This window comes from Sprattus sprattus (assembly GCF_963457725.1).
Source record: "Sprattus sprattus genome assembly, chromosome: 3".
In the NCBI taxonomy this organism is placed as follows: domain Eukaryota; kingdom Metazoa; phylum Chordata; class Actinopteri; order Clupeiformes; family Clupeidae; genus Sprattus; species Sprattus sprattus.
This window is the reverse complement of record NC_137922.1, coordinates 40898980-40918250: the sequence shown is the minus strand read 5'-3', so window position 1 is coordinate 40918250 and position 19271 is coordinate 40898980. Positions and strand designations below refer to the sequence as shown.

Here is a 19271-nt window from a genome sequence, read left to right as displayed (position 1 = left end):
CTGGGTCTACATTACAGATCCGTATCACTGGGCAAAAATACTTTGGGAAAAAACTCAGTGGTCTGTATGCTTGACATCAAGACACACATATCGGTTCCATTAGTGAGGGGAGAACTAATTGATAATGAATTTCTCAATTCCTCAAACTCTAGCAGCTAATGATGTTCTAACATTAACATCAAACGGCCACGCGATGGCAACCTCGTATCGAAACTATCAGAACCAATTGGCTACGGGTGTAATAACAGCTGGGAGACTATACAGTTTTGGTTGGCAAAAAGAAAGTAATGAGCACTATATGTAATACAACCAAACGTCTCAAGAGAAAACTTTGCACCTCGTGGATACAAGTAACAGCTGAGTCGCCTGCCAACAGATGGGCCAAACACTATTTATTATAGGCTCATGAGGAGACTTTGGGGAAATTATCAACACGTTAGATCAAATGCAAAAAAATACGTCAATGTCAAATGCAACAAAATATAGGAGGACAAAACTGAATTCTACAGGGGTAGTTTCATGGCCTGAGGATTGTAATGAAAGTCGAGAACATCTGATATTTGAGGAAAGCTGGAACTATGGTGCACCAGCAGAGCGCGCGGTAGAGGAGGAATTGGAGCATTCAGGTGACGTCACAAACGGGGTTGTTCTTGGTATTCTTGAGCAAACTGCATGTAGTTTACTGCCTCAGTAGGGGACAGTGGAGACGGTTGTACCTTATCACGGAAAAATGATCTGCTTTTGAGTCGTATTGGCATAACTGGATATTCCGACAGTCTTCCTTTGTGGAAAATGTTACCATACACGGGATAAATCGCATTAAGGTAAGCAGTCCGTTTAAGAGAATTATATTTTACTGCCCATGAAAACGTAATTTGGCACTGCGGTATTCATAAGGTTATCAGTGCTGGAAACTGATACACCGGCAAAACAGATAATTGAAATAGATTGTAAACCAAAAACGTGTCAAATGACTGTAACAGTTTTAGGTTTTATTGCAATAAGGTTATTATTAATTCTGTGATTTAGCTTTGAGGTTAAGGTTAACTTAAAAAAAGATAGCAGAATATATGTCAGGTGGACCAAACGCACGAATAAGACTGCATTTTTAACCCTTAGCAAATAATAAAGTGCATTACTTAATTTTTGATATAGCCCACAATGTCATTGATAGGGTAGTTTTGTTTCCCTTGTTGTTTGTATTCAAGCAAATAGTCTGCAGACGTGGAATACAGCGCCAAAACAACCGGATTATAGTTAGTTAATCTGCCCTATCGCAGGTTGCACGGGAAGCGCATATGATAACATTTCATTCACAATATTTCTAACTTGAGATACACATCCACTGCCTTTAGAAACCCATTTCGATTTAGCTATCTTAAGAGGATTAGGCGGAGCAAATAGGCAACGACAACAACCACAGACACCCTATAATACTTCCTGTTCTAAATCGCCAATCATAGACTAACCTATAATGGAAGGCAAACACAAATATCTGCGATTTATACCACAATATATTTTTATTGTTGTTATACATGGGTATCGCATGTAATACAATTTAGTGCCTATTCAGTTTAAACCCTGTATCTTTAATGGTTGGTTTAGAGTTAAGTTTGTAAAGATGTTCAATTCTTATGTTCATGTATTCAAAAGTGGTCCATTTGATTAATTGCGTATTGCTGGCCCGTACAAGACTGGTAGACTGTGCGAACTATCACGTCTGTGATTTTAACCTGTTGTTTTGTTTGTGCTTTGATAAGGTTCATGGTGACTCCAGAGTTGGTGCCCTCCTGTCTCCCCCGGTACCTTTGAAGTAGGTGCAAATGCCAAACACTTAGAGCAACAAAGACAAGTCTGCTGTCTCACCGAAGTGGGTGAGAAAAACAAGTTGCCATGGGAAACCAGTTGACAGAGATTGCCCCCAACACACCGTTCCTGCCTAACTTCCAGTCCATACACGTGGTGGTCATTGGACTGGACTCGGCTGGCAAGACCTCTCTCCTCTACCGGCTGAAGCTGAAGGAGTTTGTAAAGACCATCCCCACCAAGGGATTCAACACAGAGAAAATAAAAGTGGCGGTGGGGAACAGCCGGGCTATCACCTTCCAAGTGTGGGACGTGGGCGGTCAGGATAAGCTTCGTCCGCTGTGGAAGTCCTACACACGACGCACGGACGGCATGGTGTTTGTGGTGGACTCGACCGAGGCGGAGCGCATGGAGGAGGCCAAGGTGGAGCTGCACAAGATCACCCGGACGTCCGAGAACCAGGGTGTGCCCGTGCTTATCCTGGCCAACAAGCAGGACCTTCCGGCCGCGCTGGCCGTGGCTGAGGTGGAGAAGGTGCTGGCCGTGCACGAACTGAGCGCCTCCACGCTGCACCATGTGCAGGGCTGCAGCGCCGTTGACGGCCAGGGCCTCCAGACCGGCCTGGAGAGACTCTATGAGATGATCCTCAAGAGGAAGAAGATGGTCAAGCACAGTAAGAAGAGGAGATGAGCTGCTGCTTTTGCGCAAAGGGAGGGTCATCTCATCGTAACACACTCATCTTAACCCTGAGAAACTCCAGTGAGAGGGGTTCAACCATTCAAGGAGGATTCTATGGGTAAATCCCTGAACAAAGGACCTATTCCAGATGGCCCAGGGGTCAGGAGAAAATGGATTTGACCTATATGTGTCACACAGTATTGAACTGCTTCCTCTTTCATTACCTAGTGTTTTTGCTCTCTGCAGCTGCCCCTTGTATCTGAGGAAAATGTGATACCTATGATAGGCTCTAGCATCAACAGGATCGTAAGCCCTTGAAGTCTGTTATGCCTTTCTGTTCTTTCCTCCAGCAAGATTGCTGTATGTAGACCCATAGCTTGGCAACACATAGGTTTCTTTTGTCAGCTGCTCCTCACAAAGATGCCTGTTTTCAGTTGTATTAGCCTGACTGCCTTGGCTGGTATAAAAAAAGGCCATATAAGTGTTATGTTTTGGTAGTTGTGGAATAAACAGTTCAAGTGAAATCCCTTCACGTCACAAAAGACAGGTTTTAGTTGGAAAAAAGGACTGTTTTTACATGCTGTACATAGTTTTTGTAATGCTAAGGAATGAATAAATTATCAAGGACTTTGACACAAGAAATGTATCAATAGCCAAATCTGTTCTCTCTCTACCTCTGTACCACCTTAATTGTTATAGGAAAGAATATATATGTTTATAAGAATACATTGTTATAAGATCCAACTGAGAAGAAGTAAAACCGGTTTGCTGAACTAAATACTTACTATGAAGCAATGTCTTGTGACATGTTCTCATGTTCTTAATAGTCCTCCTCCACTGCAAAGCCGAGCTATTTCTGCCACCACATTAATGGAACCCCCTCTGGCTATGAATCCTACCATGTTTAGCATATATAACAGGTATAAGATTACTGAAGTACACAGTCCACCCTGGGGGCCATGAAACATAACTATGTTCAAATGGCCAGCCCTTTGAAGCTATTTATAGATGCTCTCCTGTTTGTCAGGACGATACAGTCAATGCCCGGCCAGTATGGATACCCTGCAGGAAACCTACAGAATGGCAGTTTGATGAGTGGCTATCTGAGGCTTAATAGTTTATACAATATCATATGACAATTTCCTACAGTGAGCACATCAGAAGTCTTCTCACTGTAACAAACATGGCGATTCGGTACAGTTGGAAATGTAGCATCTTTTATGTCTGAACCTTTAACAAAGACTCTTGAGTGAATGGCATTCTGGGGACTGAATTGAATTGACACATGCATTTCCATCATTCTCTTATATCTCCTGTGGGAATATTTGTGGAGGATAAACACCTCGTCAAGGAAATTGCATTATGAGTGCACTCTTCAGACAGCCTAAACATAAATATTAATAAGTACAATGAAGGCAGCCTGGCCCTCACCAGGGAGGGGGGTTAGGTGTGTGAGAGGCTTTGACAAAGCCACCAGTGCACATGTGGCAGTCTAGGCCTCAGTCTAGTATTTGGTTGCTTAGCAATAAGGTCATAATGATATTAGAGGATATTAAGCACTCATCCGTCTCCCCCACATTCCGATCGTAAACAACTGCTGGCTCAGCGACTGGAGACCCCCTGCCCAGACACACAAACACACATACTCATATGCACTCACACACACCCACATACTGAAATAGGCACAAACACATTCATGAAATGGCACCAAATCCTTTTACATTATTTTTGACTTTCCCAGCAACCAGCTGCCCTTGCTGTGATTGGATTAATCAGTGATCTGGTTTTCAGTTAAACCACACTGCTGGGAGCAGGGCAGCAGAAACCCAATTGATTTATTTGGTGGAGCTTTCGAGGAGAACTTATAATGTCAGGGGAACTGGGATCAGTAGACGTATTAATAACGCTCAAGCTTGCCCCCAACTCAAACTCTATTATATCCATTACATTGCTAAATGTAAAGCGATTTCTGATAGACTAAGCATTTTGATGCTCCTTTCTACATCCTCAAGGGCTTGTGTTATCTTAGCCAAGCTCCCCTCACCATTAATGCTCTATCTATCCTATTCCATTGCAGGAAATCATCACCCAGACGTTTGAATACCATCGGTTAAAGATCACAGGCCTCATGTCACCTTACCCATCAATATGTCATTTGCATCTGCTTCAGACAGATAAGGCACAGCATTCTCACATTAGGCCCGTAATGGTGTCACTGATCACTCAGGGCAATACGCAATTACCAACAATGGTGGAAAAGTGACACCTATCTATGCAACCCCAGGCCATCAATATGATATGAAATCAATAGGAGTTGACCTTTACATCGGAGAACAAATGGCAAATAGGCGTTTTCACAGGCCTGTGGCTGGGCCACATTGAGCCCATTACTTGCCCTTTCAATGTTATCTCCTCCAGCCTTGGGATAAGGAGAGATAGGCACCCCACAGAGCCATCCAATTAAGAACTGAGACTGTCCCCTAAACCGCAAAACTAACATACCCTCTCCTCAGACACTGTTGAATTTCTTTTTCCGCAGTGCCATCAAGGTTTCCCCCTCTTTCTTCTCTTTCCTCACACACAACTGGTGCTGCAGGAAATTTAAATGTAGTGCTGCACAGCACTGGAGTTCAGCTTTCAGTGGCAGTGGCTTGATTTGCCTTGGGAGGTTCTCTCAGTTCTTCCTTAATGGGAGTAATTAGTTCCGCTGTCTAATTACACTCACAAACCAGGGTTGTTGTCGCAACATTTTGGGACATTGCTCTGGTTGTCTGAGTGGACTCAGCTGAGTTAATAGGGCTTTTGACAGATGGGATGTTGGTTGTAGCCCCACTTCATTTATGATGAGCCAGCCATCAATTTATCTAGTGAACAGTTGGATTTTTTTAGATTTCACTCACTGAAGTCAGAATAAATTAGCAGTCTGTGGAGGAGATATATTATAACTTTTACAAAGGAATCAAAGTTCAGTAATAACTAGAAAATGCATTTCCTGAAGGAAATACCAGTGCATGAAATGCAAAGGTTAAGAAAGGAAGAAGAAAAGAAAGCAGAGTGAAAGAAGGAAAGAAGAAAGGAAAGAAGAGTGGAAGAAGGAAAGACAAAAGGAAAGAAGAGTGAAGAAAGGAGAGAAGAGTGGAAGAAGGAAAACAGAGTGAAAGAAGAAAAGAAAGAAGAGTGAAGAAAGGAAAGAAGAGTGGAAGAAGGAAAGAAGAAAAGAAAGAAGAGTGAAATAATGAAAGAAGAAAGGAAAGAAGAGTGAAGGAAGGAAAGAAGAGTGGAAGAAGGAAATAAGAAAAGAAAGAAGAGTGAAAGAAGGAAAGAAGAGTGTAAGAAGGAAATAAGAGTGAAGAAAGGAAAGAAAAGTGGAAGAAGGAAAGAAGAGTGGATGAAGGAAAAAAGAAAGGCAAGAAGAGTGGAAGAAGGAAAGAAAAATGGAAGAAGAAAATAAGAAAGGAATGAAGAGTGGAAGAAGGAAAGAAGAGTGAACCAGAGTGGCTCTGGATGAAGAGATAAAGAGAGAGTGAAAATATTGAAAAAAGGAGATCAAAATGGAGTGAAGAAGAGAGATTGAGTGTGAGAGAAAGTTGACTGAGAGAGAAAGATGGAGAGATGGAGAGAAAAAAAATAGAGAATGGATGGTGTCTTAATGTTCCTAGTTACAGTTAAATTGAGAGGGACAGAGAGAGAAGAGGTTCTTTGGATTTGGCACAGGTGTCAGTAAAGCACAGGTGCAAGCCAGTTTAAAGACCCTATTATGATGTCATAATGGCCCACTGTAAGTCAATGGGAGAAATTTATATTCGTTTTTCTTTATTATCTTGAAAAGTATGAAGTTTAGAAAAGTGAAAAATACATAGCATAAGTGTCGTTTACTAGACCTACGCGACAAAGTTTGAATGAAGTTTCTACGTTAAGCGGTTCGGGCTGAATTAATCGCAGAAAAAGGTAACAAGAATAAGAAGAAGAAGAAGAAGCCTAGGAATAACAATACAGGGCATTTCATGCACTGTAATTATTACAAAAAAGTACTGGCAACAAAAGTAAATAAATGAATCAGGTTGTTAGCCATTTGATGAGTGAGTGATTCAAGCCTCAACACTGGATTGTTAGCCATTCCTGCTTCAAATTGTATGAACTCTCTGTCTATGGCCACAGCCTCTGTGTTTCGACGAGAGTTGAGCAGGACATTTACTACACAGGGCCTGTTTGTCCTGCAAAGCACATTTCAAAGGCTTTGCTTTTCAAAACAAGAGAGATATCTTATGTAATAAATTCCCCAGCCGATTGCAAAATGTTCTCTGTGCGCATTCCTTAAATCCACCCAAACCCAGGAGGCAGTGGAGCTTGTTCACCTCGCACCAATTTCTGTCCGGGTGAGTTGAGCAGGTCAGTTGTGTAAAATTCAGAGATACTAACAACACCAAAACACATTGTTTACAGTTGCAGGGAATACACATCCCAGGGTTTCCACGTTGGCACAGCCTTTGGCCAAATGTTGCATATTGCGTTTTTTTTTTTTTTTTGTGCACCATATTGTGGAAGAATGTTTTCATTAAAGAGGTTGGATAAACAAGTACCAGACGCTCTCACTGTGGAATTTTGGCTGCAGATAAAGTTGACTAATGACCCTCGCATGGGGTCGCACTGTAGGGCAGACATGGCTGGAATGCGCCTAAAGCTGTACTCCCCACACCCCGTGCTTGCAGACGGGACGTTCCTTTCACTGCAAACACTGATGAAAAACAGCCCAACCAGAGGTGCTGAGTGTACATTAGAACAACACTAAAACAGCACAGATAACATCTCTTAAGTGGAGGAACTTGTGTCTGCTACCACGACTAAGGCAACTAAATAATTCCCTTTTACTACATTAGGAAACACCAGGAACTAGTGTGACAATTACAATTAAATACAATGTTATATCTATTTATTTATGTAACAAAATTTTCATCCAAAGCGATTTACAGTACAGGTTAAATATTGGCATTACTCCTACAACAACAAACTCTTGACCTACTCTTGCTCCTAATCTTACCTACATTTTTAGTGTTGTTTACAGTTTAGTCTACCAGCCTACCAGCTACAAGAGGGAATGCAAATGAAGGTTCATGCTAAATTTATATCAGAGGTAAATCAGGCAAGCCATGCTTTATTAGTGTTTGCACAGGTTTTACAAACAAAAAACAGATAAATAAAACAGATAAAATAGAGATACCGCCCCATTACTGCCAGCTATTGTGATATTGGAGCTGGTTTCTTGACAAGACAAGAAAACCCAAGAGAGAGATCTAATGGGATTATGTGAGATTAAGGCAGGGAATCATGCTGACAGGTGAGGTGCCTCCCTGGAATCATGTCACACGCATTGCAGACTGGCTTACCATCAGGCCTCAGTGGCAGCATCTCCACATCTGTTGATTCCGCTGTGGGTTTACCTCAGCAGCACACGGGTCAGTCCGCTATATGTACTGAGGCACTGCTGGCGGACACTTGATTCACTTGCACCCACACAGTTAACAAAGTTAGCTCAAAGTCAGTCGTACTCTTAACAACATTCGTTTTTCTGCTCACTTAACTTAATCTAATGCATTTTAAAGGCATTGCAAAAAAAGTTTTTTGCATTCGTGGGGCCACTTTCAAGTCTGCAAAAAAAAAAACAGATTAAAACATAGCTGGTAGCTATGCACTGAGTGAGTGTTTCTAGAGGAGGTTTGAATAGAGCCCAAGTGGTAGTGATGCAAACACCTTCTGTTTACTACTGGCTTTAACTGATGTTGAGTCAGAGTTATGGCGATGGGCTCTAGATTAGAGAACTCAGCCCCATAAAAGTTTTGAGTGCAGCCTGAGTCCATTCCCTTTGGTAATTTCACACATCACAAAGGCTGCATAGGTGCGATGGAAGGAGCCCCCCCATTTAGAATGGCCAGCGTCTCAAATTGCCCAGACCTTCTTATTTATCACCACGGCAACTGTTACCAGGGGTGACCTCCCAGAGCTGTGCAAGAGGCCTTAATTGCCTTTTTGATTGGCCCTGGTTCTTAGTCGGGGTGACACACGGGGCAGTGTGTGGGGGTGGTGGTTGTGGTGGTTGTGTTGGGGGAACACCACAATAGTGTGTGTCAGTGCTAAACACAGTTTCATAACACACGCCTCCATACCTTCCTTGTTGGCTTGCCTCCTGCAACAAGGCTGCCAAGTGCACAGAGTGTAAAGCAAAGTGCATCAGAGTTTGTTTTCTCTGGAGTTTTCATGAGCGTGCAGAATGCACTGCTGTGGGCTGTGGGCTCAGGTTCGTGGTGGAGGCCGCCGTGATTCGGCTTTGTTCTCCTGCCGCTGCCTGTGGACGATTCCCTTTCAGTGTGGGGGCGGCGAGAGTGTTTATCGCCGCAGCAACGACCAACGCTGGGAGGCGGGGATTTGTTCAACCTGCAATATTTTCCCCGTGGCCCATAAAGCTGCCACTGACCGCTGAAAATGGAGCGGGGGGTCCCAGGGGTCCCAGGGTGAGATCCTGAGGAGGGGCTGGGCAGGACCAGGAGAGGTGTCCCAGGGTGAAAGGAGCTTAGCTCATAAATCCATTGGGCTTATTCAAAGGGGACACACAGTGATGCTAACAGTGTCCCAGTCTCGCTCTCATTGCTTGTCTTCCTTTCTTTCTTTTCTTATTCTTTTTCGTTCTCTCCTTATTTTGTCTTTGTTTCTTTTCTTTCTTGCTTTCAGGACATTACTCTGTGTTCAGAGTCACTGGATTTATAAAACCACAGAGCCTTCAGTACGCCACTGTGAAAGTTGGCACCAACCAACGCTTTAAAGTGTGAACTCTTGTCCTGCCTGGCATGAACATCAAAAGGCTATGATGCATCTCTGGGCTTGCTTTTTTTAACTATGTTTAATCACCTAATTACGAGACTCAAATTAATAATGTCAACTGAGCCCAGATCTGAGTCCAGTGATTCATATTCAGACTCTCTGAGCTCCCTGGCCACTGCCAGCGAGGTGATTGATCTGTGAGGCCACGGTGAGTTACGCGTGACTCTATTGAATGTAAATACTGCAGCATTAATGCCATGAGTCAGCCATAACTCAGCTGTGGGGGTGGCACAGAGCAACACGAATCCACTAATTAAAATTTTAATGTGAAAATGTAAGACACACACACACACACACACACACACACACACACACACACACACACACACACACACACACCACATACATAAACACAACACAACTCATTAAGAAGCCTATTTAGAAACGTTCTCTGTCTGTTCGTGACTTGGCCATGTTCTGTGCCAGTCTCAGATTACCATCTTGATAGCAGAATGTATTTATAGATTGAATCTGGACTAAGATAGATGGTTTCCACAAGCTCAGGAGTTCCCATGACAATTTGACCATTTTTCATGATAATCGACGGCCAGAGGGTAAGGCTTCTTTTGTACGGTCTCTTCCCTGATTTCTTCCCAGGCTCTCTCTGAAGACACCATGCTTTTAATTTGCACTGGGATTATTTAGATGTTAATTAGTGTCATAGGAAAATGCAGAGAGAGAGAAAGAGAAAGAGAGAGGGAAAGATAAAGAGAGAAAAAGATCACATATGTGAAATGCAGAGCAAGAGATTTCTATGCATAATTTCCCCTCATTATAAACCATATCCTCAGTTCCCTGACCCTGTGGTACTCCTTATCACAGTCAAGTGCCATCAAGAGATTTTTCTGCTGGTTAGTATTTCGGAGCATTTTCTTTCTTTGCAATTCAGCTGCAGTCTTTCCCTAAGACTGCTCCTAGCACTGACTCGTGCTTGGATTACCCAGCCACCCCATCTGGCCTGGCACTGCACTCACACGGCCGCCACAGAGCCGGATTAACATGGTGTGGTGGAGAGGGAGACACACGACAGTCCCCGAGTCCGCAGTCCTAAGCGGAACTGACCCAGAATTGGTTGCTATATGTGCTTGTTTTGCCGCTGTTGTCAAGCAGAGATAGAAAAATATGTATTACCCAGACTCAGCATGCTGAAGAATTTTTTTTAAGATGTGTGTGTTTTTAAACACACAATTGCCTGAGGGAGCTGGGATGTTGCTCTGTAGGAATAAATCAATAAAATCTATTTGTGTTTTGATGCCTAGCTTTAGACTTCATGGTTGTTAGCAACCTTAAATGCAAGAGCATGTGGTTTACTTGAGGCGATGGCCTGGCCAGGCAATGTATTTTAGTTTTATAGAAGGTCCACATGATTATGAAATTGTTTTCCGGGGGTCTGCAAAAAGAGCCAGATAGGGCCAATGCTGGTTTCATTAAGTTAATGAGGATGGTTCATTTCTGGCCAGAGCCCATAAAAAATAAAGGAACCGTCTCACTCAGCAGTTCTTCAGGGGGCCTTAATCAGGTAACCTCATTACAGCTTAGTGCAGCTTTAGCGTGAAGCTTAAGTCATCTCTTACGATACCAACCAAGGGAATCCTGAGGAGGCAGATGCTTGGTGAGAAATCTGCTTGTACATCCATATTTCTGAACGATTCATACTATTTCACATGACTAGTTGTGTGTGGAATCACTGAAAGTCTGGAATTAATCTTATTCCAATTAATTGCAATTGACTGTCGAGGTATTGTTTGATTGACTGGAGTTGCTGTGCTAGGGAGGAGACATTTGGATTATGCTATGTGGATTATGAATGATCCTACTGATTACACCAAATTAAGACATGGCATTTGTGTTTACTTAATTTATGCTTACGTTTCGCTAAACTCCAACACATGCATTTTCTTTACCGTTAAATCAAAACCGATTTTCTCTTCAGTATCTTGAATATAAATAATAATGGAAACAATATAACTTCCACCTGCATGGCATTAGAGTGAAGCACACATTTCCATATGAGCAATTATTGTGCCATGCTCATATTTCTTTATCCGCCCCAGCAGTCGGCTCAAATCCACCCACTGTTTGCTGCCAGTGCTTTCCATCAGGGGACCCATCAAGTGGCTCCTTCTAATGTAGCTGAGTTGATCTCTTGCTGTCTGTATTGCTTAGTGTGTGTTTATATATGGCACAATGCAGGATGCTCGTGAAAGTGCTGGTGAATGCTCTTTGGTCTCTCTCTCTCTCTTTCTCTCTCTCACACACACACACACACACACACACACACACACAGACACACACACACACACACACACACAGGAACCTCTCATTTCAATCTGTGCAGTGAAGAGTGTGGCCTCACAGGCGTACAGTATGTCAGGTCCGCCTTCATTGCCCAACCAGCCGTGCAGATGGGTAAGTGGGGCCGTGCGGGGAGGGGAGCGGGGAGGCACGTGTGAACGGAGACCCACGTGAGCATGGCCGCTCATGTGGCACAGACTGGCAGCCCGATGGCAACAGCGAGGGGAAAAACATCTCAACATCGCTCTACCTAGAATTCTATCTGTTTTCTCCCTATCTCTATTTGCCTCTCTCTCTCTCTCTCTCTTTCTCTCCCTCTCATTTACACTTACTCACACAATCTGGCCATTCTTCCTCTCCCACTCCACCTCTTGAACGCTAATGGAGATCGTTATGCCAAAGTCTGCTGCTGTGTCATGAAACTCTTCATCAACACAACCACAAATAGGCATCCAAAGTAGATGCGGTGGCCCAGAGCACTCTGCACTGCCTGTTAGAAACTAAACCTCGTCCCCGGAGCAAAACTCTTTGTGGAGGCAATTTTGGTCTGCAAAGAAGCTTAATAGTGCCTGAATCATGACTTTCTGAGAGCCACATGCTGAGCAGAACCACTGCAGCTCCAGGACACAATCATCTTCTGTTCGGGACCGTGCAACTCCCTTAATGTGGAATAGGATGTTTTGCAAAATTCATATAATGTACATAAAAATATAAAGAACCTATAAAATGTTAAATGTACACAACTGATGTTTTACAAAAATTTGAACTTGATGGTTTAGCTTTGACTCACCACAAATAAACTATCCTAAAACTGAAACAGAATAAGGCATCCATCATGAATTGTTTCCTGCTACAGGAGGTGGAAAAAAGCTTCTTTTAATGAACTCCCTCCCCTAATTGAGTGGAACAATTTCAGCTCACGCGATTTCTCTCCTTCCTCTCCCTTCCTCTCCCTTCCTCTCCCCCTCCCTCCTCCCTCTCCCCGCTGTTTTCTTCCCTTTCCCTCGTTAAAACCACGCTGCTGCCTAGAAAACCTGCCATCCTTGACGTTCCCTTTTCTGCCAGGCAGCTGGTGGCCCCTCCAGGTGACCGTTCAGGTAGCTCTCACTCCATCATGTGTGTGCTCTTGCCGGGTCAGTCGTAAGCTGCCATGACTGTGCCCCCCATGCTGAGGTTCACCCACGTGACACACCGAGGAGGAGACCAAGCGGAGAAGATCTGGTATGTTCCCTCGCACCTCAGAAAAGAGGACATCGGCCCACAGTGCCGCCTTTGTTTTTGGGCTGGTGGCACCCCGCTCTTTTCATCCAGGGTTTTGGGCCTTTTGTTCCTAATGCTCTCCACATGGCTGGTCCCAGCTGAAGTGTGTGTGCGTGTGTGTGTGTGTGTGTGTGTGTGTATGTGTGTGTGTGTGTGTTTGTGTGTGTGTGGTTGTGTGTGTGTGTGTTTGTGTGTGTGTGGTTGTGTGTGTGTGTGTGTGTGTGTGTGTGTGTGTGTGTGTGTGTGTGTGTGTGTGTGTGTGTGTGTGTGTGTGTGTGTGTTAGCACGCAAACTGAGTCGGCTCAGGGTCGGTCATCTGCTGGGTTGGGGATGGGAGAGTTGACCTCATGCTTTTGTACAGTGCTGTGGGGACCAAGAGAAAGTCCTTTTGTGATGGTGTCCTGAGAATGGGGGCACGTGAGCTACAGTGGACACACACAAGTGTGTTCTTCTAGCAAACATGTCCTGTGTCTTTCCTCTTTGTCCACTTCCTCAGTGTCTCAGTGCACCCTCTGAAAGAAAACTTCTTCAACATCAGCCATGGGAAGTCTTTGCTCAGTGTTCAGAGTAGAACCCTTTTATCCACAAATGACTTTACATCTATAATAATTTCTTGCTCTTGTCAGTGAGTGAAATTCGGGGGGAAATATACAAGAGTATTTTTATCAGCAGAGCCATGACCATGTTTCTGTTGCCATGATTTGTTGACTAATCATTCAATACTTGGCACAGTACTTTGGGAATAATGCCAGGGGCAATGAATTGTGTTCTGTGCTGCAGTTAATGTTGACTGTAAGCTGGAGCTGAGAGATGTTGGGGTTTCAGTGCAAGAATAAGAGCTCTTCTTCTGGGTCCCTGTAGGACCTCCACAGAGTCCTCACATACCAGGGGGGCAGTACAGCATCACGAGTACTTGATCAAATTCATATTAGCATAGTGGTTGAAATAAGAGTTGACTGTCACTGTCACAATAAACGTGACAATACAACGTGAGGTACTGGTCATGGTGTCATACAGAACCATACACTAGAGGAGTATGTTTTTTGTCTGACAAAATAATGGATGTCCCAGATCAGGTAAACGGGCTGCCAGACTCCCGTAGATGGTGTGGTGGGTTTATATAGCCCTGCCAGACCACAGTCTGAGGCACAGAGTTTCCATTCCCTCATGTCTTGGCCTCTTCTTATGTAGAGTCCCTGAGAAGAACCAGACAGGCTTCTTTAATGGTGGCTGGCTGGCGGCTCCTCATTGCCTTCTTTGGGGGTGCACACGACCCACTCAATCCCCAACCCAAACCCACACTCGCACGGGCCACGATTGCGTAACCTGATGATTCACGTAATGGGATTTTATTTGCTGACACTCTGGCACTGTATGTCTCAAGGGGGAAGGCAGTCGTTTCAAGTGATGTGTGTGATGGGTGACTCAGCGTTTCTTTGTGCTGTGGTGTGCGTCATAGAAACAACTATACTGTCAGTCACGACTGAACAGCTCTGTACTTAGTACTATATCCTATCTACTGCCAACTGCCCCAATGTGAACTTGTTCAATTTGCGTCCAGATATCAAGATAAAGATTTAGCAGACACCATATCCAAAGCGAGTTGCATAGGCATACTTCACTAACCCCTGTAGCTTCAACACCCAGCTATGATAAATGTGGCCCTTCTGAATGGGAATGGCTAGTATTTGACCTCCATTTACATTCGTGGTGCGTCTACTTAGCTCTAGCTCTCCTTTAATTCCATTTAAGAGTGCTAAGCCTTACGCCGACAGTCAGGCCATACTGATGTCACAACACCAGGGTCAGAGGTCGGTGGTAGCCATGAATCAGGCGATAGGTGTCTAAGCAATGCTGCTGTAATGGCGGAGGAATGTGTAAACACTGAAATATTTAGCCGTGCATGTTTGGTATGCTCATCTTCTTACTTTCTGATACTTTGCTGACATCATCTGTCGCTGACATTCAGATGTTATGACGGCGGAGAGTAAATATGTACTTGTTTAGGGGCTTTAAAATAGCAAAGTTTGAAAGTCTAAGCAACTGATGATACAAGACTAGAGATAAACATGGTAACTACCAGCGCATGCTTTTTTCCATTGAACAGTAGGTTAATTATTTCAGTATTATATGATATTCTGATAAAGCATGGCAGGTAGTTGTGAGGGGGAGTTTATATTGTCATTCCTACAAAATGTGTGAAACTGGCTTAAGCACCACTGTTCAGTACATGAATGTGTGTAGGTGTGTGGGTCTGGGGTACTTCTTGTTAACTCTGTCTCCCTCTCACTCTTATTAATTCCCTTTAAGTTCTAGTGTGGAAAGTCCTCCAGCAGAAAGAAAAAAAACTCTCCCACAGTAAAGGATGAGGGAAAATGGCATGTGCCAAGCTCTGGACTAGAAAGAGGGAAAACTTCCACCGAGTTAATCATTAGTTTCAGATGGGAATGTAGCCACCAGCTGCTTTCTTGCTTTGGCGCTCTGCTCCTGACCTTACAGAATTTAGCTGCACTGCATCCATATTAATGAACGCCCTCACTGTGCAACTGAGGCAGAATGTTGAATAAAATAATAGGCTTGGGGGGGGGACTTCACGTCAGGTAGGACTTGATGCAGTCTATTAGCATGGCGAGGTGCTTGCTTGCTGTTACTGAACGATGAATAACATGATGGGGTGTCAGGTTAGCCGCCTGCGCCTCACTCTAGTGGGTACTGAGTCTTTCAGGCTGGGAAATAAAGAAGGCATACTCACGTGGGGTGGAGGCGGTTTAAACATCCACCTACTTCCACCCGCCGGCCACAGCTGCTGACTACAGTATCTTTTACAGTACAGAATGTAGGTCACTGCTGCTGTATGTAGTCAAGGCTATGCTATCAGATAAGTGTGTGTGTGTATGCGTGGTGTAGTATCAAGGGGATAAAAGGGAAAAGATTGCTCAGAGGAAAGGAGGACAGGCTTTGAAATACAGATTGAGTCTTTTTTTTTTTTTGTAGTGCATTTTGAAAAGAGCAGCATCGTGACATGTGTGATAATGGGGGCGCACTAAATACAAAAAATAAAATAAAGAGGGGGAGAGTAAAATGGAACGATTCGCACAGATGGGATTGTGGGTGAGCAGTAAAGTCACCCTGACATGTGCTGGTGCAGACAGCCAGTGGTCCTGCCACAGAGAGGAAAGAGAGAGAGAGAGAGCGAGAGAGAGAGAGAGAGAGGGAGAGAGAGAGAAAGAGAGAGAGAGAGAGAGAGACGTGCTGAAGGACGCCAGGGACTGAGTTATCACTGATGTAAATAACAGACCCGGGGAAGAGGGGGGTAGCAAACGGGACGGAAAGAGAGTGAGAGGAGGGGTGAAGGAAAGGAGGAAGTAGGAGAGAGCGAAAAAAGGGGAAAGGAGAGACATGGGGGGCAGGGGGGTGGGGAAGAGAGAAAGAGGGGGAAGAAAATAGAGAGATGCTTGTGTGTGTAAGTAAGAAAGACAATAGGTATAAGTGTGTTTATTTGACTTTTTGAGGATGTGGATCTGCAAGTGTGGGTGAGAGAGAGACCCAGCAGCTGAACTCCCTAGGCAGAAACACACACCACACACACACGCACACACACACGCATGCACAGACTGCTGCATTGCAGAGAGAGTAGGCGAGATGAGGGGGAATCACGCACACACACTCTTGCACATGCACGCCTCCTGCCACAAAGTCTGTGCACCTTCCTCGTGCTGCTCTGATCCTGGATAAACACAGATAATCCAGCGGCTAAATAATTCACATGTTGAGTGCCTTCAGCTCTTAATTATGAATGTTTTCTCTCATTATTATAAAATCTGATGAAGTTGAAGCACGTAAATTATTTATAGTCACATTTGCACAGCATGAATGGGGTGAACCCGTACCAAAAAACTTTCAAGTTTGCAGCTGTTTCTCTTTCCCTAAGCTAGCTTACCCTTATTACTATAATATTATCCTTAGGTATACTACTCTTTTTAAAATAGGTTTACATACAGTATAATCCCCAGATAAAATTAAATATTAGTTAATTTATTTAACCCTCACAGGGGTACTGAACCTGTTAGCTACCAATATGATATGTAGTTCCTAAACAGCACATATTTTCCATGTGTTTATTTTTACATAGTTTGCTGAATCCCATATGCCTCCAAACCTAATAAGTATCAGTGCCGTTCTCTTCTTTCCCAGCTGACCCCACAATAAAGCACAGCAGCTTAAGCCAGCCGTAACGGTGCCACTTGATCCTCGGCAGTGACTGGACTCTGACCCTTTGGTTGGCAGCCATCTTGGACATGCTCCTTGCCAATAACCGCTAACCTCAGGCAAGCTATGTCCATAGACTTAGTAGAGAAACCGTTTTTTGAACCGACTCGACCTTATTTGATCCCTTTGAGCACGGTTAAGCTATCATATGCCTCTGGTGTGGTAAAGAGATACCTCTTACCTCTTACAAAATAAATAGCTTTAGGACTATTATCTACCCCCAAACTCTTGGTTTACCTTTGCCTGTAAATCTAGCTTTTGGCAGCCCACGTTCCTCCTCCACTAGGAATCCATTCAACTGAATCAATACATAGATTCAAAGGAAGATACAGGACAGGTGAGCAAATCACCCGAGCTGGGAAGTCAAGAAGGCACATGGCATGCCATTGAGACCCAAACACTGCACCAGACAGAATTTGCCCTTCAAATGCAGCTCTTCTCTCCGTAAAACATTTATACACTTGACTGCGGTCGGATAAGTCAGTGTTGTGGGGTGAGTCACACTGAGTCAGGATGTGGTCTGAATAGAGTATGCTTCTGAATCTAAAATCCCTAAGTCAGTCAAGGGCAAAAAAAAACTTTTAAAGATAGAGAAAATAGGAAAAAAACATGTCAGCATTCTTTGATTCTGATAGCAGTCATTAATCACAGTGATACTCATTATACATCAAACAGTCATGTGTTACATCACTATTTTTATACCCTACTATTATGACTGCTGCTGCAACACAGCGTGGTCATAATGTTTGTCAAAGTAGGGTAGGCTCAAAGCACTTTTTGGGCAATAGGTCAACAACCGTGTAGCCAAATATTTAGCAGGTTGGCCTCTAGGAGGCGCATAACACTAACTCATTAAGATTAATTGGTGGAGTTACGGCACCTGGTGAACAATGTTCAATGCAAATATCTACCACTTCACCATCCAATATCTTTCAAATTACTAAATGAAAAGAGCTGCACTGCACCACCACCAAATTTAATGAATTTATGTCATAGGGGGCGCTGCAACTGACAAATTTCAATATCTCAAGAATGGCTTAAGCTAAAGTTTTGAAATTGATTATACTTGGCTACACGTGCTCACATCTCCTTAAGTTCTATTTGGCAAAAACGTAAACCATGGGCGATCAAAATTCAGCAGCTACTACACGCTTGTGTGAATGGCCAATCTTAGTGGAATTTTGTGGGCTCATTACAGTAATGATGGCATATAGAAGCTATTTACCCAGTGTCAAACAAATCATCCATAAGATTTCGCTGCAAAACGTTACACAAAGCTTTCCTATGTTCCTCTAAAATAGTTTGGTCTATCTTAAAAACTCATGTATGGGTGTAGAAATGTGGGAAAGGTGAGGTGTGTACGTCACCATGATCAATGCATTCCTGAAAAACCTGTTGTATGCAATCTAATACATGTCTTCTGCTCTAAGGTGGATTAGCTGTGCACTGTAGGTGTACTGTAGGCAGTAGTGGGCCTTTGAATACTATATCCAAAATGGCTGCCTTCTTGTAGTATTTGGAAGGAAAATCTTTGGCAGTTTTGAAAAAGTTACTGTAAGAATAACATTTATATTTTCCTTTCGATATGTCTTGAAACTATTTAAAACTTATATTTTCTTTATATTCCCTACTTTATTTTATAGTAAAATCTAGTGAAAGATGTATGTATCAAATATGATACGGTAGGGAGACACGGCAGCAAATATTTGTAATTTTGTAATTACAAGGTCATTTATCTGTTAATTTTTGTCTTTGGATTGCAATTTATGATGCTGACAGAAAGATGCGGTAGGTCTGGCTATTAATCTGTACTATTTATTAATCACATGTTTTGTAAGTTGCTCTGGACAAAAACATCTGCAAATTACTTAAACTATAACTAAAACAACTCAACAAAACTTAAAACTCAAAAAAATTATCAAGGGCCTCGTTTCCCGATAACGACGTATTTTAATGGCCTATGTGGATTTTTAAGACATAGTAGACTCAATAACACTTTCTACTTACGAGCGTTTCCCGAACATCATCTTAATGTCAGGTTCACGAGCGCAACGTGCACGAGTTCTTAAGTATCTCTTAGGAGCTGTTTA

At 43.3% G+C, this 19271-nt stretch overlaps 1 protein-coding gene across 1 annotated transcript; it reads left to right on the top strand.

Moving 5' to 3' along the window:
- The first annotated feature begins 686 nt into the window (after positions 1-686).
- Positions 687-3112, top strand: arl4d (ADP-ribosylation factor-like 4D). Its single transcript, XM_080834960.1, has 2 exons — positions 687-824; positions 1761-3112. The coding sequence occupies exon 2, from the start codon at positions 1894-1896 to the stop codon at positions 2494-2496; it is 603 nt and encodes a 200-aa protein (XP_080691086.1). The 5' UTR covers positions 687-824; positions 1761-1893; the 3' UTR covers positions 2497-3112.
- The last annotated feature ends 16159 nt before the right edge of the window (positions 3113-19271 follow it).